At 42.5% G+C, this 24576-nt stretch overlaps 2 protein-coding genes across 6 annotated transcripts; one reads left to right on the top strand and one right to left on the bottom strand.

Annotated features, from left to right (window-relative positions):
- Positions 1–704: 704 nt before the first annotated feature.
- Positions 705–19412, top strand: tulp3 (TUB like protein 3). Of its 4 annotated transcripts, none has more exons than XM_069710994.1 (12): positions 705–755; positions 6754–6795; positions 8739–8790; positions 13332–13494; positions 13786–14007; positions 16680–16825; positions 16931–17122; positions 17853–17965; positions 18301–18418; positions 18505–18603; positions 18788–18959; positions 19156–19412. In XM_069710994.1, exons 1-12 carry the CDS (start codon positions 736–738, stop codon positions 19287–19289), a joined length of 1473 nt encoding a protein of 490 aa, XP_069567095.1. In that variant the 5' UTR covers positions 705–735; the 3' UTR covers positions 19290–19412. The 4 variants fall into 4 exon arrangements, with proteins under 4 accessions (XP_069567095.1, XP_069567096.1, XP_069567094.1 ...); XM_069710995.1 differs by lacking the exon at positions 705–755 and adding an exon at positions 2360–2379; XM_069710993.1 differs by lacking the exon at positions 705–755 and adding an exon at positions 4081–4367 and having other exon boundaries at positions 16680–16813.
- Positions 19413–21231: 1819 nt separating this feature from the next.
- On the bottom strand, positions 21232–24361 carry trim35-14 (tripartite motif containing 35-14). Of its 2 annotated transcripts, XM_069710991.1 has the most exons (7): positions 24311–24361; positions 23627–24070; positions 23401–23496; positions 23046–23276; positions 22912–22934; positions 22693–22811; positions 21232–22489 (listed from the first exon to the last, which is right to left on the bottom strand). In XM_069710991.1, exons 2-7 carry the CDS (start codon positions 24047–24049, stop codon positions 21957–21959), a joined length of 1425 nt encoding a protein of 474 aa, XP_069567092.1. In that variant the 5' UTR covers positions 24050–24070; positions 24311–24361; the 3' UTR covers positions 21232–21956. The 2 variants fall into 2 exon arrangements, with proteins under 2 accessions (XP_069567092.1, XP_069567093.1); XM_069710992.1 differs by lacking the exon at positions 24311–24361 and having other exon boundaries at positions 23627–24294.
- Positions 24362–24576: the final 215 nt, after the last annotated feature.

Genomic DNA, 24576 nt, shown 5'->3' with positions numbered 1-24576 from the left:
TGAGTTTAAAGGCTGATTTTTGCTCCTGAGAGAAAATTTGAAGAAACCAGATGTTTAACTGTGGTTTTTAAACTTGTCTTTATAGTGAGAACATGATCTGAAAAGCGAAAGGTATGTTCAGAAAATGGCATCACATTACTGTAATACAGCTTTTTAAACTAGGAAAAAAAAAAAATTATGCCATATTATGATGTCCAAAGTACAAGATGATGTCTAGTCTTATATCACAATACGATATAATAGCAGTATTTTTCCCAGACCTAATATACGGCTTTGTACACATTCTAGGTTAAGAATTTCTTTAAATAGTTTAAGAAATTAAATATGTTGTGACCATTTCCGAGAGGAAGGGGAGCAACAAGTGTAACATGCAGAATAATTGCAATCATGATGGATTAATTGAGTTTATTGAACTATTCATTGTCAGTCTGGAAACCGTAACCGATCACCTCCTTTTATATTAATATTTTCGGTGACAATAGGTTTGCTGTTCAAGCCAGTGAAGCATCTTCATATTAAAGCATAAAAAAAAAAAATCAATAAAAATCAAGAGCCCCTTTTGCGAGCAAGCCGCCCACTCCACCTCTGCAGAATATCCTCCAATCAGATTCCACCTAAATAAACGGCGGGCCAATAGCGACCGTCGTTCTTAGTGTGCTCGGTAACTAAGGACTGAGCTGAGTTTTCAAAAGTGCTCTACCTCACGAGGATCTTCCTTAGCAACCGTGGATAAACATGAGTTCCTACAGCATAAGGTGAGCAAAACAAAACAAACAAAAAAAACGTACCGCGGCTCGCACGTCGTGTTCCCAATTTTTTTTTCCGGTCTGCTCAACCGTGGAATGAGAAGCTAACCAGAGCCCGAAAAACTTTTAACTGTCGGCCACAACTTTTTTGTTGTTGTTGTTGTTGTTTTTTGTTGTTGTTGGAGGGTGTAAAAGCCCCCCACCCCCCCCTCCCCCCTCCTCCCGCACTCAGCTAGCGTTAGCTTCTAACGGTTACGAGCTCGCGACAACATTCCTCAGCTGGCGTGTCAAAACACCAATGACGGCCATCGCGTGTAATTCACACGTTTTGACGACGCATGTCGGTCGCTGGCGTGAGCGGACGGTCGTGATATCACAAATGACTGTGGTTTTCACGAGAAAAAAAGGGGGGGGGGGGGTGGAGACATTATTCACTAACTTCGACACGTGTGCGCATACTTCGTCCTGTTTGGTTTATGTTTGAGTACGCTGGAAGTGTGTGGCGTAAAGGAAAAACAAAACAAAATGTTTGCAGGTCATGTCTGAGCATGCCTTTAGATACTCTTTGTGTGTGTGTTCAAGCCTTCATGGAAGCCAGGATTCATAGTCTCCTCCCAGATGAGTAAAGCTATAGAGCTAATAACTAATAACTAATACACAACATGTATTTTTTTTTTCTTTTCCTGACATTTACACACATCAGTGCAGCATTTCCCAAATTATAATGCACCATAGTGCTTTGCAGGGCGTTGGTTTTTAATTTTTTGTTGTTGTTTATGTGTTGGTGAAATGGTTTCGTATGTGTCTGGTTGCTTAATAGAAACTGACTTGCACAATTTCAAAAGCTGGAGTCCAGAGCTTTCATTTTCCAGGGAGATAAAAATCAAAGTAGCTCCCACCCTTTCCTGTTACAGAGCCAGTCTGTTTATTTGATTTTTATCAGGTTGTAGACAAGGGCTGTCACCCAAGGCTTAGACACATAATGGAAAATATATTTTGTTATAGAGTTTTTATAAATTGCCCGTTGTGCTACGAACACGTGTGCGGCTTGCTTCGTCCAGGAATAATCACGTCTCTGTGCTACATGAAATCCATAATGTGAGTGGGGTCAGTTAGTGTTGGTCATTTTGGTTCATGAACCTGAATGAGTTGGCATATTTATTTTATTTTTTTTCCCCCCCAGATGTCGGGATAAACAACACTGTGATCTTGGGGAACTCTTGGCCTCGCAACTGTGTGATTTTATGAATGTGAACCACACCTGATCAGTAAACAAGCTGCTCTGTAGCCTCAACCAGCCCAGTTTGTCTTCAAGTTCCCAGACGGCTGTTTCAGAACTTGTAAACGATCAAGCCTGAAAGCAAATTGAACGAGGGGCTTTATTTTGCTTCGTTCTGCTTTTAATTAATCTCCCACAAATGTATTGTTATTATTATTATTCCTTGGAGCAATGAGTCACTGCAGATTTTTCTTTTTGTGTTTTATATTCACCACATATTTACTCTCTTTCTTTTTTAACTAGTGACTGTTGAGACACTTGCCAGCGTGAAGCCGTTACGAATCCCAGAGTTTGCTTGCTGAGATGACACGTTTGAGGAGCGACAGTTTTCATAACAGCATCCCCAATGTACTGGTACGAAGACTTGTTACATGAGTGTAGTGTTTGAAAGTGGGAGGCTGGTGATGGTTTATGGTTGTTTGTTGCACTGTACTAATATGGCCAGGGTTACGGGTTAGACTGTCACATGTAACATGAAAGGGAAATAGTATTTAAAAGAAACATACTTGTCAGCCTGAAGACCTCACTGGAAATCTGATGATAGTTAACTATTTTCTGGGTTGCCATTGCTGGCAACTTCAGCTTGCTCTGCCAAGGCTGTTTGACACAAACCATAAGTGGAGTGTTTTCTTTGCTAGAATATTTAACCACCAAAGATGTCTTTTTTATCAGTATTTTACTGTGTTTGTCAGCACAGTTCAAACATGTAGTTAACGGACGAGTGTTTGGCCCGAATTTATTAACTGTAATAATGTGTCCAGCACCGAAATGGAATTGGCATGACATTGAAATCAGCAAGTCATCTTCGTTGAACACTATTGCTATAAATCAGTCAATTCAAAAAAATTAAATTCTCTACGGGGATAGCGGTCGACCTCTGGGACAAAAAGCTCTGCTTGTGGTGGAGTTGTGATTTACTGTAGTTGTCCAGTGGATTCCAAACACGTATGGCTCAGCTGGCCAGCAGAGTCCTCTCTGTTTCTCATGCACTTAGAGGCTGAAGCAACATTTCTGGTATTTGTAATGCGTATGCTTCCCCCCCCCCTTGTTGGATGCTACAGCTCTGCATAAATCTAACTGAAGTTTTTGCTGTGTTTCCACGATGATTCGGTGTTTCAGCAGTGCGTTAAATATGATCAGTGCCAATAGACAGCAGCTTACATTTCTTTAAAGGTGTCTATAACGTATAGCATTTCCCTTAGGAGTCCCCCGAGGGAAATGCTATTATTATGAACTCTTGCTGCTTATTTCCATCATTTGTTTTGAGCTCAATAATTACTCCCTCTGGTGAACGATTCCCCTGCTTATCTTCGGTTGACTTAAGAGTGTATGCCATTTTACCGCCATCTCTTTTAGGACAAACATAAACACCTTACTCCTCATTTTCATTCTGATTTATTTTTTCTCTCTCACTCTTGCAGATAGGCGCAGAAAACCCCCGAATTGGAGCCTCTGGTCTCCTAGCAACTAGATTGAAGTCCGCACACCGTGTCTGTTTTTAGAAAGGGTAATATATAGGTTTCATTTTATCGAGTAACCTTTTTTTAAAACAGCCCATGTGGTGTTCAGTATTAAGATGACAAATACAGACGAGAATATTATACCCATATGTAGACAGAATAATTCAGTAATGTTGAGTCGGCACAAAGTTTTAGAGGAGATTTGGTCTATTTAAAGCTCAATAAATTCCCACTTGTTGCATATAACTGAGGCGCCAGACAGAATGTGCATCCGTGGTTTGATGTGGTAACCTGCTGTGAGTCAGAGGAAACGAGCTGTGACTTTCTGAGTCTCAGAAAGTGGCTGGAAAGTAGCCTGGCTGTAAATTAAGGGAACCTGGGTGATAGCAGCTGATATTTTGAGCAATATTTCCGACTGATGTAATGATTCCAGTCCTGCTTAAAGAATTTTGCTGACGTTTATAGAAATGTCAGACTTTCTTGCCCCGCTGCGCTCCTGGGCTGATCTTTGCAACACACTGGCATTTAGGACGGCTTCTTTCATCCCCATCCCCAGCTGGATCCTTGTGCGTTTGCCTTAAGTGTGAAGTCATGGTAACAGCATTAAGCCTCACGATCCTCAGTCCACCTCAGCGCTGGTAGCTGTCACTCCCCTGGGTGGGACATAGCTACTCTTTCTCAGTGACATAATAGCAGAGATCCTGGAGCCTGCGGGGGCTTACCGTTCGGGTAGGACTGCAGACAAACTGAGCACGAGTGTAAATAAAGATTTTTGTGATACTGTAGGAGACCCGTGGAGTGGACTAGCATTCCTGCAGCTACATCCATGGACACTGTAAAGACTGAAGGATCTCAGCCCGTCTACAGTCGCTGGTCGTACAGGTAGCTGCACAGGCACACATACTATGATCTTGGTACTAAAGATAGTGTTTTTGAGAGTCGGCTTTCTTGTGTGCGCTTCAGGATTTATTGTTTGGCTTCTACATTAACAGTGACACAGACAAATGCTTTTTTTTTTTTTTTTTTTGCTGAAAGTTCTCACAGCTCTGTTAGCGTTTTAGAGTGAAGAATTACAGAGTGGCCTGTGTCAGGACGGGGGAGGTGGGAGGGAGGAGGGGGTGGTCAGCATTACGATAATGTTTCCTCCAGTCACTGTCACAACCTTGTGGCCCGCTGAATGACTATCTTGCAGTCAAGATGCGCCTCTCGATCATGTTTCTGCCACCATGTCGTTACTTATTCAGAGCATCAGGCTGTGACTGTGTGATGTAACCAGAGTTGGTGATTTACGTGTGTCTATTCAACCTTTTTGTGTGTGTGTGTGTGTGTGTGTGTGTGTGTGTGTGTGTGTGTGTGTGTGTGTGTGGTGTTGTTGGCTGCTTGATTGGAGCACTTCTATCTATCGATGGTCTCAGAATATTCATTCAGCCAGTTTCTGTTATAGCTGAAATGACTGTGACCGTTGAATGTGTCTTATTGGCATCGAGATTGTGTTGTGATGACAGTAGCACTGATGTAACTCATTCTCAGTTTTTGTTTTTGCCTGTGGTGATTCACATGTGATTAGTTGAGATAACTTTTGTTCATTTTGAAATGCTCATGGTGTATTGTGAAGTTTAATCTTGTTTGAATTTGCTCTGCTCATAAATAAATGTAAAACGTACTATTTGCGGTTTTAGGAGTGTTTATCTATTGTACCTTTTTTTTTTTTTTGCAAACATCAGCTGGGTGCAGTTACTGTGTGCTGCTTTGAATGTTACCATGTCTGGTAACCTGCGCTATATCTGCAAACACTGCTCAGAAATAATGGGCAAATGGATAAACTGAACAATTTAACTTCCTCAATGTGGACTGTCTAAATGATTAGTTTTACACAAGTGAGCTATTAAGGCAGAAAGCTAAAGGCCACCAGAGACTTTCTAGCTTAATGCTGAGGGAGGGCATATTCTGGTTGTTTTTCACTCAATTTGCTATCATTTTTTCACCCTAGTCCCCAAGTGCGGACACACAGGGAATTAAGCATTTAATCTCATCAGCTCTCATTTTATTCTGTATCCTCTCTTTAATTGGAAGCCGTGTTGCCAGTGGCAGAAATTAAGTTACGCTCGTTCAACTTTCAAATTATTTTTTGATGTGGTAAAGTGGAAAGCTTTTAATTAAAAAAGAACAACGGACAAAACGGACAGCGGACTGATGATGTTCGAGATTCCAGCGGTTAATCTCGTGCAGTTTTTAATAGCTTTGATCTTGTCAGCTGGAGGCAAGTTTCTGGTCTACATATCCTCTTTTGTCCCCTGAACCAATAGAGAAGTTAAAGACAGTCGTCCCCATGACATTATTCATAGAAGTAAACTCATATCAGGTCCATCTATCCATCACATTGTATCGCACATTCAATATTTGCCTCACAAAGACATACTGTCTGAGTAAATATTTAGCTATATTTTGCAGTTCAACAACAATTCCACGTCTTGGACCCCTCCCTCCCCCCCCTCCTTTCCTCCTTTCCTCCTTTCCTCCCTTCCTCCTTCCCTCCCTCACTCCCTTCCTCCTTCCCTCCCTCACTCCCTTCCTCCCTCCCTCCCTCCGTCAGTCAGTCTGTGAATCTTTGCAGCACAGTGCTAAACGCCTCCGATTACATCGGAGCTCAAGAAGTGGCTGCAGGTTTTTAATCAATGCTAGTGGAGGTGTGCTGTTGACGGAGCCACAATCTCCATGGTAACCTTGGTCTGACACACATGGAAGGGACAACAGTGGCCATGTCCTTCTCTTGTCACCCAAGCTGTGACGGATTAATGAAACATTGATCACGCACAGCTGTGATGAGGCACCCTGTAACTGTGTGTGTGTGTGTGTGTGTGTGTGTGTGTGTGTGTGTGTGTGTGTGTGTGTGTGTGTGTGTGTGTGCGTGTGCGCGTGTTTTCCAAGAACATTTGCGGTAGAGGTCATTCACTCAAACCTCAGCAGATTACAGTATTTATCGTAATACTATGAGGCTTGCCTTGTATTTTACATTGCACCTGGTCTGCAGCTGTACTATTATCAGCTTGTGTAACTTTTATTAGTTGATTACTGTCCACTTAAAAGCAAAACCTCTGTTCATACGTAGCTTTCGTCTCATGATAAACCCTCAAATGAAACACCACACAGGAAGATGGAGTATTATTTATATCCCGGTGAGTTTTTGTTGATCTTGTTGCTGAACTTGTTTCGCTATTTTACTTTCCGCATGTCCTGTGCTTCTGGCTGGGCCATTTCCCCCCCGAAGACCCTCCAGCTCTGCCAGCTTCACGTCTAACTCAACAGCAAGGTACGCAAACTTCACAACACAAACCTTCTTCTTTTATATCTGCCTTGTTAAATTACCTGAAGATTAGGGATGGACATAAAGGGGGGGGGGATGGTGCTGAACTACTTAAATTTTTAGATAATCATGAATTGAGAGAATGAACAGCAGCTTTTTTGTGTTTGTGAAATCGGTTGTTTGGTTGTTTCAGCAGTTTCAACATTTTACCTGAGAAACTCACAAACCTTTTTTTGTCGAATAGCAAAAACAGGCCAATATAATGTTCATAGCTGCAACATACTGGTCCATCTTTCCCACTATCTTGTGCCATTTTTTTTTTACATTTTTGAATAAAATGGTTTCAACAAAATTGTGTGGGATAAATAGAAAGATGAAAGAGTATTTGTTATTGTCAAAATAATCCATACATTATGCCTACAGGCCATGAACAAAAATGGAAGTTCAAAACTTCCAGCAATGTTCACAGAAACCTAAATTGATAAAAAAAAAAATACCTAAGAAAATAAGTGATTTGTAATATTATAGATTTATAATGAGCTGTATTGGGGCAGTCATTTTGGACTGGGAACACAGAATTAACATCGAACGCAATAAGGAGGGTTAAGCACACCGTGCCTTGTAGCATGGAAACATTATTAATGGCACCGTCTAATGAGAAACATAAAGATATGTTTGAAGTAGAGTTATTTATGCCAACTGATGATGACTGGACATAATTACATTAGTTGGAGAATTTGCAAATCTGGCCGTCCTTTGATGAAATCCATCTACCGACTCGTCCCGGGCATCACTGCTCAGCTCACCTGCAGAAGTTTCACCCACCTCCTGTCCTCACCATCCGAAATGACAGTCTCGTATGTGTAATTAAAAACTACTATCACCCTCCAGTCTCCGGCTCTCCTCTCTGTCACCAGCACCTGTTCTCAGGTGCCCTAATGGCCTCCCTGGGGAACCATCTGCTCGCCAGTGTCAACAGTGAGGGGCACATAGAGAAGGAGTCATTAGTGATGATATGACACGCTGGTGTGAGATGACAATTTTGATGCCGGGGTGGCCAGATAATGAATAAAGCCCAGTGAAACAGATTTATTAGAGGATTTCTGTGCTTGTTGGTGTCAATGAGTTTCCAGCTGTGGAAAAGGATGCGAGAAGTGAGTGAAGGAGATGGAAATAGAGACTGAAGATGAAGCGAGTCAGATACCTAATGAGGTTGCCTAATGGGGGAGAGTTGTCTCACCCTATACCCTTAATCCGCCTCTATGGAAAAGTCATATCAGCCAAGCAGAACATGTGATATTTAAAGATCTACTGGACAGGAAAAGATCAAAGATATAAGAAATGGAGTCACACATTACATCAGCCCATGTGACTGAGAGATAGGAGTGGAGCTGCTGTAGGTCTCTGACTCAGAGGAGACGCCTGCTGTTGCCCTTCACTCTCCTCCCTGTAGCTAAGCAACATGGGCCTGGTCTCCTCATATAGGTGTCCAAGGTAAACGCCCAGAGGCCCAGACTGCAAGGCGGTTCTCTCAGCTGGAGCGTTGTCCTGCTTCTTTCTCTTGTTCCCGTTCTCTTTCTTTCAAACAACTTGCCTCCTTTTTGTTTCCTGTCATTTGCAGATAATAAGTCATGTCATGTTTCATCAACAAGCTCAGATTGATGAAAGATTAAAAAAATATATATATTGTTTTGTGTTCTACTTAATATTGAGTTACTACATTCTGGAACATTTTTTATAATTCTCTCTGCATCACTGCTTTATTCCACTGCTGTGACGAAACTTATTTTTCTGTTATTTCATAGAAGACTATACAGGATGGAAAGTCTTTATTTCCTTGTATCAATGCATCTGTGGTGATGCCCTCTAGTGGTTTGATAAGTAAATTCACTGTAGCTGCTCTTTATCAATTTGTGCTTTCATGTTGTTTCCCCTTTTTTTTTCCGCAGTGGCATTGAAGATGACGGTTCCAGTCTAATGCAACAGAAACTGGAAAAACAGGTAAGAAACTCACCTCAGTAATGAACAGCATGCTTTTTGACTGATCACACTTGCTTTTATTTTTTTATTTCATCTTAACATTTGTGGTTTCTGTTAGAGCGTGTGGCGTAGCTTACAGCTCTTGTGCACAAACTATCGGTCTGATTAAGCCGTCTAACTCACACATAGATGGTGTTTTAGGTCGAGGCCTAACCGCCGTTGTATTCGAAAGCACCTGCGAAGATTTATGAAGGTAAATTCGAGGGCCCGCCTTGTGTTCTGCTCTCTTATCACCAAGCGGTCCCTACTGTTGGCAGGAGCAGCTTCGCCATCATGCAGCGTGCATTTCAGTAATTCATGTTGTTGGTTTGAAAATCTCCTCTTTTTTTTTTTTCTTCAAACTTGCCTGTTTCTTTGGAATTTACTCACACAAGCTGAATTGTTCCCTTTTATCCAGACATTACACTGGCATGTCACACGTCAGTTCCCTTTTTTTTTTTTTTTTTTAAATATATATATATCCTTTCCTCCTGAGTCTCTGTAAGACGCTTTATCCCAAACCTCACTGTTGAGCTGCGCTTGTAGAGCTTTGATTTAAGCTGGAAGCTCTACTCCACTATCTCACATATTAGGCAGAGGGAAAACAGGAGGGCCAGATTGGTAAATTCAAAGAGAGAGGAGGATTTAGTGTGGGGGGCCTGGCTTTGTGTGTGTGTGTGTGTGTGTGTGTGTGTGTGTGTGTGTGTGTGTGTGTGTGTGTGTGTGTGTGTGTGTGTGTGTGTGTGTGTGTGTGTGTGTGTGTGTGTGTCCCAGAGTCCCACTGTGGCTGACTTGTGCTGCAAACTTTCAGCTGAGCCCAAACAGCGTCTCCGGCGAGTCCTCTGTCCTTACGTAACTTGTTGAGGACAAACACACAGGCATGTGTGGAGGGGGGGGGGGGGATCCAGGTTAGGAATCATTGAAGACACAAAAGTTAAATCTATTTCATACTGCAGTTCTACTCAATTTGGTGTTTTCCCATTTGAAAGAGTGAGATAAAAACTTTCAGAGAAAAGTAGCAGGAGCTGTGTGACTGTGACCGTATCACACTCAGAGCCAGCCTCTCCCTCCCTCCCTCCCTCCCTCCCTCCCTCCCTCTCTATCCCTCTCTCTCCTGCTTGAGCGCAAATGACTGCCGATTCAGTTAGCAACGGTGACTGCGTGTGTACACACACACACACACACACACACACACTCTCTGACACTTGGTATTTGGCTGAGAGATAGATCTTTTCTGTCAGAGGACTGCATCGTGCAAAGGACGCTGCTAGTTTATTGATTCTCAAACTGAGCTCCAGAAGAGGAACGAGGGACAGCGAGACTAGAGTGATGCCCAGCGGGAGCGCTGCTCTTTGGGGGAGAACGGATCTTCATCGGGTCTCTGGAGAAATGGAATCTGTAATGTTTGTTCTCTAGAGAAACTTGACGAGTTTGGCGCGCACTTTTTCATGATGTCGATGGAACGGGTTTGTAACTTCAGATTTTTCTTTCTCTGGTGTGTTTTCTTCATCTGTTTGTGGACAAGAGCTTGCGTGAGGGATACAGTTGTGAGACTGCCTTTGACTGCGACTGAAAGCTTTTCCAATCAGTTCTGTCATTGACAGGAAAGAAGAGCTCAGGCTTTAACTTCTCTGTATAGATAGTGCGTGACTTCTTTCCTTTACATTTTGTAAATATCAATACAAACAGATTGTTTAAAAGGACACCCATGATTATATATTATATTAAAATCAACGTATGTTTCATTCCATATACTTTGCTCCTGTTTCTCCAGTGCTTTGGCCGACACGGGAAGGAGTGTGAAAGCCTGAATGAAGTCACATCCTGATCTCAAAATGCCAAGTGCTGCAGTCTTTACAAAAGAATAGCATTTTTTTTTTTTTACAATGGACCTTCTTAAAATAGCTCACACTGGGAGACAAAACAAGTTTCACAGACTAATTTTAGGCACTCAGTACATCTAAAACTTCTACTGATAAAGTTGTGATTACATTTTCATTCAAATAACTTCAATCAATAATATGTTGATAAAAGGCAGAATTACACTCCTGTTGTGTACCTTGAAATCTGGCACCATTCCCACATCCCTTTATTACACTAACATTCATTCATTATGATAATCCGGCTTTATGTGTTATTCATTTGTCGCCTTTATTTATAGACACAAAGCGAGCAGGCAAACCTGGTCTTCTTTTGAAATGGTAACACGTCCAGTTAAAAAAGCTCCCAGACTCTTCATACACTCAATCATTAAATCACTGATTTTATTCTGTAAAACTTAATCTATTTCATTAAAAAATAAAAAAATAAATCGTTTTCCTTATTTCTTTTCTTGACACTCCTATGTTGCTTATTTCATTGTATGTATGGGACTACAGTTTCCATTTATTATCCAAGTGAAGAAAAAGTGTAAAAGAAAAGATCACATTGAGCCATTTTTCACACTTGAGTAATAATAATAATAACAATAATAATAAACTTTATTTGCAAAGCACCTTTCATACAAGAAATGCAGAGTGATAACAGTGGCAGCAGATGTTGCTATAGTTGGTCAGAGAGGGTAGAAATAGTGAAGCAGACGTTTCAGAATTCTCTCAGATGCTATTCCACAATGACTGATGAGTTATGAAAGCTTTTTGGTCTGGCAAATATGAGACGAGGCTTCCCGGTTTCTTCCAGCTCACTAAACAGCATCGCTGAACAGGGCTTGTTGTTCGGCACGCTAATTAATGTGCTTGCATAATCCATCGGCTGCTCCGACCACTCCTTTGGTTTTGGGGGTGAGGGGGTGGGAGGGGCGGTTAGTGGGGGTGAGGGGGCGGATACAACACGACCTTTACTAAAACTGCAGCACAAATCACTGTGCACTAAAGCACACTACCTAAAGCACACTCCAGTTCTGTGTGGTCATCGGTCTCCAGTTATGCTTTAGTTAAATGTCACTGGTCACATTTTGATGGATAATGATTGGCTCATAACTTTACTGAACTTTTGTGATCTGATCACGTTAGCCATTCTTCAATTTAGAACACCGCACACAGCTCAACGCCAATGAGACTGCTGCAGCACCCTCCATTTGGGCTATTCAGCCAATTTTTTGATTTATTTTTGATTTTATACACTTTATTAATCCCCGAGGGGAAATTTCTTCAGTGCATTCAATCAGTGCACTCGGAGGTATCTGGGCCTCTACTTGATTGTTGGGGTTTATTATGGCTTCATTATTTGTTCCATCACTCTCTTGGCTGCATTGTTAACCCCTTAAACCCTGTAAAAAGTTTACATTCTCACCTGGAGAAAAAAAAAAAAAAAAAAAAATCCCTAAATTTAGTCAGTAACAGCTGCAAAAACCTAAGGACAAAATGAGCAACTTTTGGAGACATTTGGGAGAATTTTTCTTAACCTCATCATCAGGCCAGAGTGAGATTTGAAAAACAAAAATTAAGATTTTTACTTCCTCCAAATAAAAACTGTAAATTAGAGAGTAAATAGCAGCATTATAATTATGATTCAGTGACACAGGCGTTATTCAACCTGTTCTTAAAAGACCTCAACTGCAATTCTCAGTGCAACAGAAATGAAGCCAAACAAACGCTTAGTACTCGTTGGCCTCGCTTAGCAACCTTTGAAAAAAAAAAAAAAAAAATGGCACCGGGTGCCTCATTATAACAGATACAGCCGGGTCACGGGACGGGGACCTCCAGTGTGGAACGCCATTTTTCTTTTGAGTGAGTTATCCAGTGTTCACTTCACCTCTACTGTGTATTTGCATTGAACATGCAACATGGGGTGCTCATCACTAGACTTATGATCTCAATTCATCAGTTTCCAGTGTTGTACACCTCGAAAGGGTTTTTCACAGTTGACATTTCTATTATGTGAAGGATCCCTACTTTTAGTTCAGTCTTTTATTTTGTTATGTAGCTCTGATAAATGTATGCTGCTGCCTAGCAGGCAGAGACAGAGTGTAGGCCTCTTCATAAAGACTGTATGCTGTGTTGTCATGTTGACTCAAGGTCAGTCCAACACTTTGCTCCAAACCGAAATATCTTTCTGTGAAATTGTATACAGCAAATTATTGGATTCCTTAATTTGTGTGCAATCAGAAAGTCAAATTTATAACTTGGCCAATATTTCAGTTTATGTCAAGGAACCTCTTAAAATAAGAAATTCCCTCCCATGCTCAGTTTGTACCTTGAGAATAATTCTGTGTCAAGCAGCCATTTGTTTCATTGACAAAGATTTGATGTTTTTGTCCGGGACTTTTGCAATATCTACTGAGACACACAGGCAGTAACTCATCGTGCAACGCATACTAATGTTATGCTTCCAGAGTTGATGTTTTCCAGCTCGGCTAAATCTTCTCAATGTCTGCTCTATTATATATAGTGTGATTTTTTTTTTTTTAATTTATTTTTATTTATTTTTTTATACATTTTTTTCTTCCATTGACATGCATCGACAGCCATGCGTATTTGTAGATAAAAATGAGCTTCATTTCTGTTCCCCTCTTGGGTCCGCAGAGGGCACTGCTGGAACAGAAGCAACGGAGGAAGCGACAGGAACCTCTGATGGTCCAGCCCAACACGGAGGTCCGGCCCCGGCGTTCCAGGGCGCGGCGCGGCGAGGAGCAGGCCCCGCTGGTGGACTCTCACCTCAGCGTCGCCAGCGATGTCACCCTGGACGGTGAGGAAAGCCCCTGTCATGCTGCAATATTTTGTTCCGTAACCCAGGATTTATTTTTGTAATGTTATGTTATCTCAAAGCTCGTAGAGTAGGTACTGTCACACACTCTTTCCGCCTTCACATTAAAAAAAAAAAAGTGGGATGCATGATATTTATATTTTAAAACAGATGCTACATGAAGGTAAGTTTTGTTCAGCTGATCACAATGCAGTTAAACGGGGAGACTATAAGCACTGTTGAATCCATTCTGTGCAGGTACTGCTAATGTGCTAATTAAAGACATAATTGCAGGTATTGACGGCCCCGCAGCTTTCCTGGGCTCCGAGGCCCCTGATCTGGGGATGAAAATCCAGATCCTGTCAGTGAGCCAGTCGCAGCCTCAGTCCCCCCAGTCTCAGTTCCAGCCTCAGTCTCAGCCCCAGTCCCCCGCTGCTGAGGAGCCGGAGAGGGACGGAGACACCGAGACGCTGCTCGAGCCCAAGACGGACATCCACGAACTGCTGCAGAAACAAGGTGAGCTCCAGAAGAGCTTAATTTGACTCTTTTTTTTTTTGGTTCAATTTCATGAAAGAGTTAGAGAGACGCTAAGTTTCTAAAACATCTCGACTTTTTATTCAGTGTACTGGGAGGATATAATACTTCTTTCTTGGTGAAGCCTACAGTCAAATGTAACGACCACTGGGGTTCGATTTGTTTGCCCGCTTATTTATTATCCTTCATACTGTCTGCCGAGTCCCCTGATGCATCAAAGATTCCCCACTGAGTGCTTTTGCTGGGACACAGTATTTATTACAGTCCCTGTCTTTACAGGCAACAATGAACACAGTCCATCGCTAAAAAAAAAAAGAAGCTGGGAATTAAAAAATACTGCATATAGAGAGATAAATGTGAGATACTGAGAAGATTTGCATGAGAGGAGGAACGGTGGGGATGACAGTCATTCATATGAAATGTCACCCTGACGAGTGTATTCAGTATTCGTCTGTTTTTTGTGAATGAATCGACACTCCAAAATCAGCAGGTATTGTTCAGCAAAGTCCGACTTTTTGACATCCCTAAAATTGAAAGCACTCGGCTGCTGCTTGTGAGTGCTGTGATTGATGGCGGCGCAATGAGAAATGAGTCGCTTAATAATAGGCGGGGGCAATTGTTCACACTGCGGTGCTCATCTACGGCATCATTAAAACTACTGACTTATCTCGCCAGCCAGCTGGCAAGACTTAATACAAATTTACGTGAGATGTATTAAAATCGAGCTCAGAACGGGTTGTGAACTTTTTTGATGCAGCTGCTGCTGTAGAGCAAAAAAAAAAAAAAAGAAAAAGAAAAGTTTCTCTGTCCTGAATGAAAAACGTTTCCCACAGTTCTACAGGTGTCACAACGGTGCCGTTGTCTCGCCATTTTTTTTGCCCTGCAGGCTGGAGACATAACATTTATTGTTTCGGTGGATTCCGATTGAATTTTCTCAAAGGCAGCTCTCGGTATCCGATCTTTTTTCGAGGCTGCAGTGCGGACGTGATGGCGCGGCACTAAATGTCAATAATGCGGGGCCTCATTGTTAATGTCAGCCCAGTTTAGCGTAGCAGTACGTCCTCAGGAGTTCCAGCAGGTATTTTTGGCTCCCTGTCCTCGCGTATCACCCCGCTGCCAAAGCAAGAAAAGGACATTTTGAGGTGCATTCATGTTTGATGTGCACGTTCACATCAGTCCAGATCACTGTCACCTTTGAATATTCTTGACTTCTTGGTGTGCACGTCTGTTTTGGGTTTTGCTTAGCGGATTGTTGGTTAGTCCTCAGTGACATTTCCAGATGGTTGGCTTTATAAGCCTCTGGCCGACACAGCTTTGTGCAGCGTTTTAATTGGAGCCCTGGAGTCACAGTTAGAGGGGAGCTAACGTTTGCAGTCGGTATTTCGCGATGGCTCTCGCTTTCCTCTCAGGAATAGCTGCACATCCGGTGGTTCACCTCTTGTGAATACCCTGCTTTAAATGTTGTGTTTGTCCGTCGCATTATTCGTCTGGTTCAATACTGCAACGCTTTCCCAACTTCCTCCAACCCGTCCAGGATGTTAGTCCAGGTGATCAGCAGCAGCAGCAGCAGCAGGTTAGCAGAGTCTCTGAGGACAGAGAGCTTTTATGTTTGCCAAGCAGAAAAGGCTCTATTTGTACAGGCTTTACAAATGCTGGGATCAAAATATGTCCTCATAAGTGAAGACTTTTGTAACATACTCTGTAATTCATAGCAACCACATTTTTTTTTTTTAGAAACTTGCACGTTAAATTCTAATCGTTTAAAAATGTTCCGACCCAACAGATTTGAACTCGTCTTAAAACTCTCCAAAGTTGTGAATAACATGAAATTCCTCTGCTCGCTGAGATGTTTCCAAACCCGCGTGGGCCACTGGCTCCCTCTGACAGCACATTTAAACTGGACCATAGCTGCAGCCAAGAGCTGCTGATAAATCCAATTATCAATGAAGAGACGGGATGTCTCGAGCTGTCCGGACCGGCTGCAGTCCGCTCGGCCCGCTTCCCGAATGCGTGAATGCACCGAGCTGTCTCCGCAGACGGCGGCAACGGCTTCATCTCTCGACATTAATATCACCCTGTCAGAAACTGACTTGAGATGCACAGGCTGTGAGATGAAGGGCTGCAGTTGAGGCTACTAAAGAAATGTGACCTTTCGGTCACACCTTGGGTGAAGACGAGGCGACGCCGAGTGATCATGATGCTTGTTTTGTTAAGAAATACATTACGGAAAAACACTCCGACTCACAAAGCTTCATCCTTTCATTTCATTTGTTTCGTTTTGGTCTTAAAGAGCTGAAAGGAGTCTCCCTCGTGGAAAAGAAAAATCCCCCCCCCTCTGAATATTTCAGAGAAATAAAAAAAAAGGAGTGCTTTTAACTGTGTAATGCTCTATTTTTTGCTCTGACTGTTTCCTAAGTATTGCGTCACATCTTGCGAGAAATTTGTTGTCGCATATCAACGGCCACAGATGAACCCAAGAATGATTAAATTCACCTTTAAACCAAAGAGACCTCCGGGCGGGAGAGAGGGGGGGGGGGGGGGAATCAAATGTCTAATGCACACGGAGCCTCTGGGATTCACCTCCCGCGCCTCTTCAAGACCGTCACGTGTCATTTAAGAGCACTCTCGCACCTTTGCGCCGTGTCTCCCGCCAGGTCTGTGTGGAAGTATGAACTTCGACGAAGCCAGCGAGCACGAGGAAGACGCGGAGGAAGAGCGGACGCGTTCCCTCCCCTCCCACACGGACACCAACAGTCCGTCCTCGGCCGCTAGTGGCAAGGACATTCCGGTGAGTGGCCCGGTGAGTTTACTCACCGCTGACGTAGACCACGTGACAATACACGTCTTATCCATACACGTTTGGTCTATCAGACCAAAGTTCACGCACTGTGTTCATCCTATCCAGGAGCTGGTGACCCCCGGATCGCCCACGGCAGACAGCTTACTGGCGGATGTGGCCAACCTGGAGGAGTTTGTCTTGCGTCCAGCGCCCCGCGGCCTCACGGTTAAATGTCGAATCTCCCGGGACAAGCGGGGAATGGACCGCGGCCTCTACCCCACCTACTTCATGCACCTGGAGAGAGACGATGGCAAGAGGGTGAGCTGTGAGCCAGGCGCCTCGAACTTAGGGATAGGAATTGTTATTTTACAGAGTTGTTAAGTAAATATGAAATGTGATTTTAAGACATAAAAAAACAAAAAAAACAAACTGACAATGTCAGGGACTTGATCCAACTTTTTCATGGTTCCCAGGATTCCCACAAGTCATGGAAAATCTATGAATTTTTACAACTCTTTTCCAGGCCAGGAAAGTCAGGGGATTTGATCTTTTTTTTTTTCAGCCAAGTCATGAAATATCAGGGAATTTTGTTTGCATGTTTCAATTTTAGTTGCCATTTATACAAAAACAACAACATTATATTATATTATTATGATACCGTACATCCATCTAGTCTTTTTGTATTAGCCTTGTACCAGTTGTTTCCCGTATTGCTCGAGTGGTTTTAGTCCCTTTCTGTTCTTTACTGAAGTGATCGCCACTTTGTTGACGATGTGTCTTAGGACAGTCAAACCTGCCAGGAAGATGTCAATATTTCAATAGCTTTGGTTACAAAAGGATGACTTCAAAGACTGGGTGATATAAATAGATGAGAGAAAGGCTGAGAGTAAAGTAGCACGGCCTGTTTTTCTGTTTATCATGGATCAGGGCATTTCAGCTTTTTAGTCGGTGAAAGTCAAGGAAAAATCAGTGTACGTGTATTGACTTGAAATACAGAATCCTATGTTTTATATGTAATTTTTTTTAATTCATTTTCTATTTTTTGCAGGTGTTTTTGCTGGCAGGAAGAAAGAGGAAGAAGAGTAAAACGTCCAACTACCTTATTTCAGTGGATGCCACTGATCTGTCGCGAGAGGCGGAGAGCTTCATCGGTAAACTGAGGTAAAACTGCGCTCCTTCCTCAACCTACCTGTGTCTACTGATGCCGACATCTTTAAACTGGCATTAGTTGACAGCATAGCTGAAGTTACATTTAACAGGCCATCCTGACATCTGTATTAAACCATGTGATGATCATGGCGGTTGAAGAGGTGCTAACCTTTTAGTTTGTGCTTTCAGACATTGAGCAGCCTCTCTCAGTCATTACTGTTGTCAGTAACTGGCCTCTCCCCATGACTCAAATATATATATATATAAAAAAAAAAAAAATGCTGCCAGCAGTTGAAAAAAATATGACATGGTGTAAACATTTCATCACCGGAGTGTTTTTCTTTCAGGTCCAACCTCGTGGGCACCAAATTCACGGTGTACGACAACGGCACCAACCCCTGCAAAAACCCCGGGGCTCTGCTGGAAGAAAGCAACACGCGGCAGGAGCTGGCCGCCATCTGCTACGTGAGTGGATGACAAAGGCTGGTCGATGTGTGATCCGCTGCGTCATTACTACAATTGTCACACTCTCCGCACCTTTTTTTTGGCAGGAAACCAACGTGCTGGGATTCAAAGGACCACGTAAAATGACTGTGATCATCCCGGGCATGAACATGAACTTCGAGAGAGTCCCCGCAAGGCCGCAAAACGTGAGTGTGTCTGTCACGGCGTCACGCAAAGCTTCACATCCGCGGCGTTGTCGAAGCGTCTGGCCCGCCGGTCATTTTGGTCCAAAGCTAAAAGTGGATGCACTCGATGTGTCGTTTCGATTCGCTCTAAACAAGAGCGTCAGCTCGAAGGCTGAAAGCTGAACTTGAATGTGTTCGTTTACAGGAGCAGGAGAGCCTCCTGAGCAGATGGCAGAATCATTCGCTGGATAACCTGATCGAGCTGCACAACAAGGCCCCCGTGTGGAACGACGACACCCAGTCCTACGTGTTGAATTTCCACGGCCGCGTAACTCAAGCTTCTGTCAAAAACTTTCAAATCGTTCACGACAACGACCGTGAGTATCTCCGTCTCCGTCTCTGTATATAAACGACAGTCCAATTTTATATCAACTCTTTATTCACTTAGTCACGGTGTAATAATTTGACGTTTAACAGGAAGCAGAGATCACGAGGATGTTTCAAACATATGCAGTATACTCTGATCAGTGATGATTACACTGTTGATTGACACTCGACTTCTCCCAACTCTAGCCGACTACATCGTCATGCAGTTCGGCAGAGTGGCCGAAGACACCTTCACTCTGGACTACAACTACCCCATGTGCGCTCTTCAAGCCTTCGCCATCGGCCTGTCGAGCTTTGACAGTAAGTTGGCCTGTGAGTAAGCCTGAACCTCCGACACCACATCTCCTTGTCCTCCGTCAAATCTCTTTTTTCACGGGACTGTTTTGGAAGTTGACTGCATCAGGAATCAAATTTTGATCAGAAGTGTCGGAGCTCCTGCGTGGCTATTTAAAAAAAAAATTTTTTTGTCTCACGCCATTTTGCAGGAGTTCTTTTTAATACCAGTTAACCCAACGTGCCGATGTGTATACTGTTTGTACGCAAGTGCACAGACTTAAAAAGGGAAAAAGTCGAGCTTCATCCGTGCTGGAGTCAGGTGCTCTTATTAGACACCAAGTGCAAAAAGAACTGATGTCATATTTATGACCCTGTTTTGAAGATATGCGATGAAACCGCATATTTTCTGTTTCTTCTGTTGCCTTTAAATTTGATTTCACTCAGTGTTTTGGGTCCAAGAATGTTAAAGTCAGCTGAGATCACTCCACAAAGCCTAAACCAGTTTGAATAATCATGGCCTTTTCTCTGGCGCCACCTGAAGGTCAAACTTTAGGTTTTGTTTTTAGATTTCTAGGAAGCAGAGAAAAGCTTTTCTATTTTCCACCCATCTGACAGTCATTTCTGGTAAGTAATGGGCATCATAGACTCAGCGCTAGTGTGGCTACATTTAAAAAAAAAAAAAAAAAAAAAAAAAAATCTGTTTACATCTTTAAATGTTGGTTTAATCTGCCATCTATGTGTAACTAATAATTTTCACGTCAATCTTTTCCTGATCATGTTGTCCTCTCTCTTTTCTCCTAATGTGGAAGGTGTTCTTCAAAGCAGACCTGTCTTATGGGTTTTGTGTTGTGGTTTTCTTCGTGACTAAGTGTCATTTTTATCTCTTGACTGTGATTTCGTTTCGTCTTGATGAGTTGGATTGTCATAAAAAAAAGAAAAAGAAAACATGACTGCAGAATTGCACATTTGAAGAGAAAAGATAAACATACTGTACATAAAAATACAAGAGAAATACCTTCTTATTTTAATCTGTTCCAGCAGAGTCCAAACAACATAAAATACTAAATGTCATTTCAACACTTAGAATTTAAAAATAACAGTTGAAAGATTTTAGCATTTATAATACAGCAGAGCTTCGTCTCAAGACTTTTTTATGAAAAGAAACCTAAAAGTCTGTCGTATCTACACTGAGTATTCAAGACGTGTGACATCAGTTTTGAGCTAAGATGGAGCCAGATTTGTACAGTTCACATTTTTAGTCCGTCTCAAAGTCTCAAAATTATAACTGCCTATTACTCTTCAGCTCCATCTCCTTACTTAAAAAAAATAATCTTAATTATAAGGAATACATGTAAATGAAAAGGGAAAGTGTCTTTTACGTGCCTTCAATATGTTGTCCATTGAGTGTCGTGTATGTTTGTGAAGGACACGAGGAAACGGAACCGAGAATATCTTTGTAGCGCTCTTATTTTGAAGGTCACGGCTGCTCTGGAGTGGCAAAAAAAAAGTTGGGAATGTTTTTTTTTTCAGGAAAAGACCCAACTACTTCAAGTTGTATTTTCCCGCTTGAATGCCCAATCAGAACCATGAATCTGTTACAGCCCTCCTTTATACGTAAAACTACAAATATCCGGTTTGTTTAAAGATATTAATGTTACAAAAGTAACTGTGTGCTCGCAGTTTGATTAAAAAATAAAAAATAAAAAAATCTGCATATTCATTTTGTACTCTAAAATGTGCAATTAAGTGTTGAAGAAAACAAAGTTATCGAAAATATTTTGAAATATACTGTTTATGCCTTTAATACAAGAGACTTTGAAACATTCCACTTCGAGGACTATAAAACCAGGTGTACGGCTGTATTTCAACGTGTGAAAATATAACTAATGATCGATGTTTGTCATTTTATTATACTGAGAGATGAATGTTTTTAGCGAAACGCTATTTTCGTAAAACACAACAGAAGTCAATTGGATCCACAACACATTTAAGAGAAAAACAAAAGTATTTATTTCCGTCTATGTAAAATCTTTAACCAAAATAAAGACATTTTGAAAAATATAAGGCATTTGACATTTTAATCCTCTGCTTACATGTCTTCACTTTTTGCACTTTTATTTTTGATACTCAAATGTAAAGTTTTGAGTGCAGGATTTTTTTTATTTGAAGCAGAATATTTTTACACTGTGGTATATTTACTTTTACTCAGGTGAAGGACCTGAATACTTCCCGCACCACTTCACACATTCATCATTTTACACCAAACATGGAAGCCATGTTACTTACAAATCATTTATTTGTTATATAGCGGTGTCAGACATCATTCGTATTTGCACATAAAGCATATTAAGTGTTTTCCATATATTAGTAGTGATGAACACCACTTGGACTCCAAAAAAACAAAGAAAGAGGATTATTCGGACACACTTTGACATGCATCATCATTTAAAAAAAAACAAAATACATAAAGCTTTAAATTTTCTTTGGTGCTATATTTTTTTCCAGTCAACAAAATGTTAAATATATGCTGAAATTCTGTTTTTAAAAATCAAAAAAAACTCCAAAGCAAATAATGCAAAAAAAAAACAACCAACAACTTTGCATTGAATCAGGAGAGAAAGTGCAGAAATGATGCAGTTTGATTTAAATCAATGTTTCTGAAAGTTTTGCGCTGAGGAAAAAAAAACATCAGGATTTGGCAGGTTGTACTTTCAACATTCCTCAACATCCATCACTGCTTCAACTGTCAAAGGACAATTCTGACATCCAACCCAGAAGTACGGGAAGACTTTCTCAGCGATGGCGTGTTTGAAGGTGTAGATCTGCGTCTTGTTCTCCGGGTCGTAGAAAGACACCCGGCCCCGGTCGCAGTCCAGCTGCACCCGGAGCCGCCGCGGGTTCCTTTTCAAGTTGAGCCGCGTCAGCGGAGAGGTGCCGGCGAAGTACATTTTGTGGTAGAAGTACACGCACAGGTAGCCGTTTTTCAGCACCGAGGACACTTTCTCTTTCCTCGCGACGGACTCTTTGGCCACGCCGACGACCCAGGCCGTGTTATCGCCCACGTTCACTTCCCACTCGCGCCTGCCCGAGCTGAAGCCCTCCCAGCCCAGGACGGCGGTGTCGGGGTCGAACCTCTCCGGGTTGTCGGGCAGCTTCTGCTTCTCGTCGCTGTCGCGGACGCTGGTGAGGTCGTCGGACAGGACGAGCCACGGGGCGGCGGTGTTGGGGTTCAGGCTGACTGCGGCTGAGGGAAGACGGCAGCGGTTACTTTTGACTGCGGCTCATGCGGAAGAAAAAAAAAAAAAAAAAATCACCCGACCGGCGCTCCGCCGCGGGGAAGCCACCGAGAAGTCAATGACGCAGCTGTAAGTTTCAAAGTAAACCACGTTTCTCTTTCTGGTCTGAATTATTATTATTATTATTATTATTATTATGATGAACTAAAACCTTTATTGATGATCTTATCCATCTTCTCCCACACGCGGAACGTCAAGGAGCCCACGTATTTGGCCACATCTATGAGTGCTCCCGGAGCCATAACTGGATCTTCGATTGGACATTTAGCTCTGCAGGAAACAGAAAAAAAAGAAGCAGTTTGCATATTATTTTAGGAAAGAAAAGAAAAGAAAAATCGAAGTTTACATTTTTTTTTTTTTTTTTTTTTACCTTGCCAGTGTTTTCTTGCTTTTCTAAAAGAAAAAAAAAAAAGCAAATTCTCTTTAATATTTGATCCATTTATATATATATATTTTTTTTTTCAGGCAAGTATCTGTGTATATATATTCATATTTCAAACTCACATGAAGGACAGAGATGCCCTCCAAAGCGATCTCCTCCTCCAAAACTTTGATGGACTCGGACACGGATGATATGTTCCTCTCCAGCTCTTCAAGCTTTTGCCTCATCTCTTCGCTCTTCTGCTCTTCCTCTCTCTTCAGAGCATCCATGTTGGCCTTCTCTTCAGCTAGCAGAAAGTTGTGAAGTTTATCATACTCCTCACGAGTTCGCCTTTCCACAAAGCGAACCTGGACCTGGAAGAAAAACGGCTGTAAGTGTGGCTTGGAGATGACCGGCAGAGCCTCTAACCTGGAGGATTTTTTTTTTATATATATATATAGGAATAGGTTTCCAAAATAAAAGAAAATGACACAACACCTGAATGTGCGCCGCAGTGTCCTCGTAGTTCTTCTTCATTTTGTCAAAACCGGCCTTCTTGTCCTGCAATGAGCTGAGGGCGGACTTCATTTTCTCCTGAAAAAGACGAAGAACTTCAGTCTTGTAACATCTTTAAATAGCTCACAACGGGGGAACTCAGGGAACTAATTCTTCATTTTAATTAATTAATTATTATTTTTTTTTTTGATGACGGCTTAAACTCTACCTTCGCATCCACCACCGCCTCGCTGACGGGGCAACAGTCGTGCTGCTTGTGTTTCCTCGACGTGTGGCAAACCACGCAGATGGGCTCCTGGTCCAGCAGGCAGTAGAGCTTCAGCTTCTCCCCGTGGACAGGGCACTCCTCCCCCGGGTCGCAGTACAGGTCCCCCGCGGTCTCCTCCATGCCCTCGCTCTCCTGCACGTAAGAGTCGCACAGGTTCTTCAGGGTGAGGCTGGGCACGGGGTCGTCCAGGGTCTGGGTTCTGCACAGGGGGCAGTCCCGGCCGTGTCCGCTTGGGGACCAGTACTGCTGCAGGCAAGGGGCGCAGAAGCTGTGGCTGCACTTCAGGACCACCGGGTCCCTGAAGATGTCGCAGCATATGGCACAGGTGAGGTCCAGCTCGGGGAGACAGAGCCTGCCTGCCATCCTGACACGTTGTTTGTTGTTGTTTTTTTACCCTGTAAGTGAAAGTAGGGCAAAGGTGCATGTATTTACTATACACAGCCTCTTTTTTTTTTTTTTATATATATATTATTATTATTATTTATCCCCTCCACCCCTCAAAATCACTCGTCTAATAGCCCGTTTACGTCTCCCTGTGAAAACTGCCGAACATAAATCGTCCTGCGCATGCAAATTGTAATCTGGCTGTCAAGTTTTACGCAAGAGAAACCAAAAGAGTCCAAGTTTACCTGACACTCCACAGCCTTGTGACAGATACGCGAGCCTGGGCGCTTCCTGCTTCCTGTTTTGATGAGTCACCCAAAGGAGGCGGAGTCTCGGAGACCGCGCAGGCGTTTTTAACCCCTGACTGACCCCTTGATGTCTTCTCTGAAGCAATAGTTCCCGATGGAGGAAGAGGAACTTCAGCGCTTTCTAAATGACGAATAAAACAAATGTTAGTTTGGCTCGCTAACGCCTTGCACGTGGCACGCTGGCTAAGATGAGACGTG

The sequence above is a fragment of the Brachyistius frenatus genome, unplaced genomic scaffold (genome assembly GCF_029030835.1).
Source record: "Brachyistius frenatus isolate BFR_SWC_R1_liver_20210118 unplaced genomic scaffold, ASM2903083v1 Contig_96, whole genome shotgun sequence".
Classification (NCBI taxonomy): Eukaryota; Metazoa; Chordata; class Actinopteri; family Embiotocidae; genus Brachyistius; species Brachyistius frenatus.
Note: the sequence above shows the minus strand (reverse complement) of the source record. Positions and strands in the feature narration are given on the sequence as shown.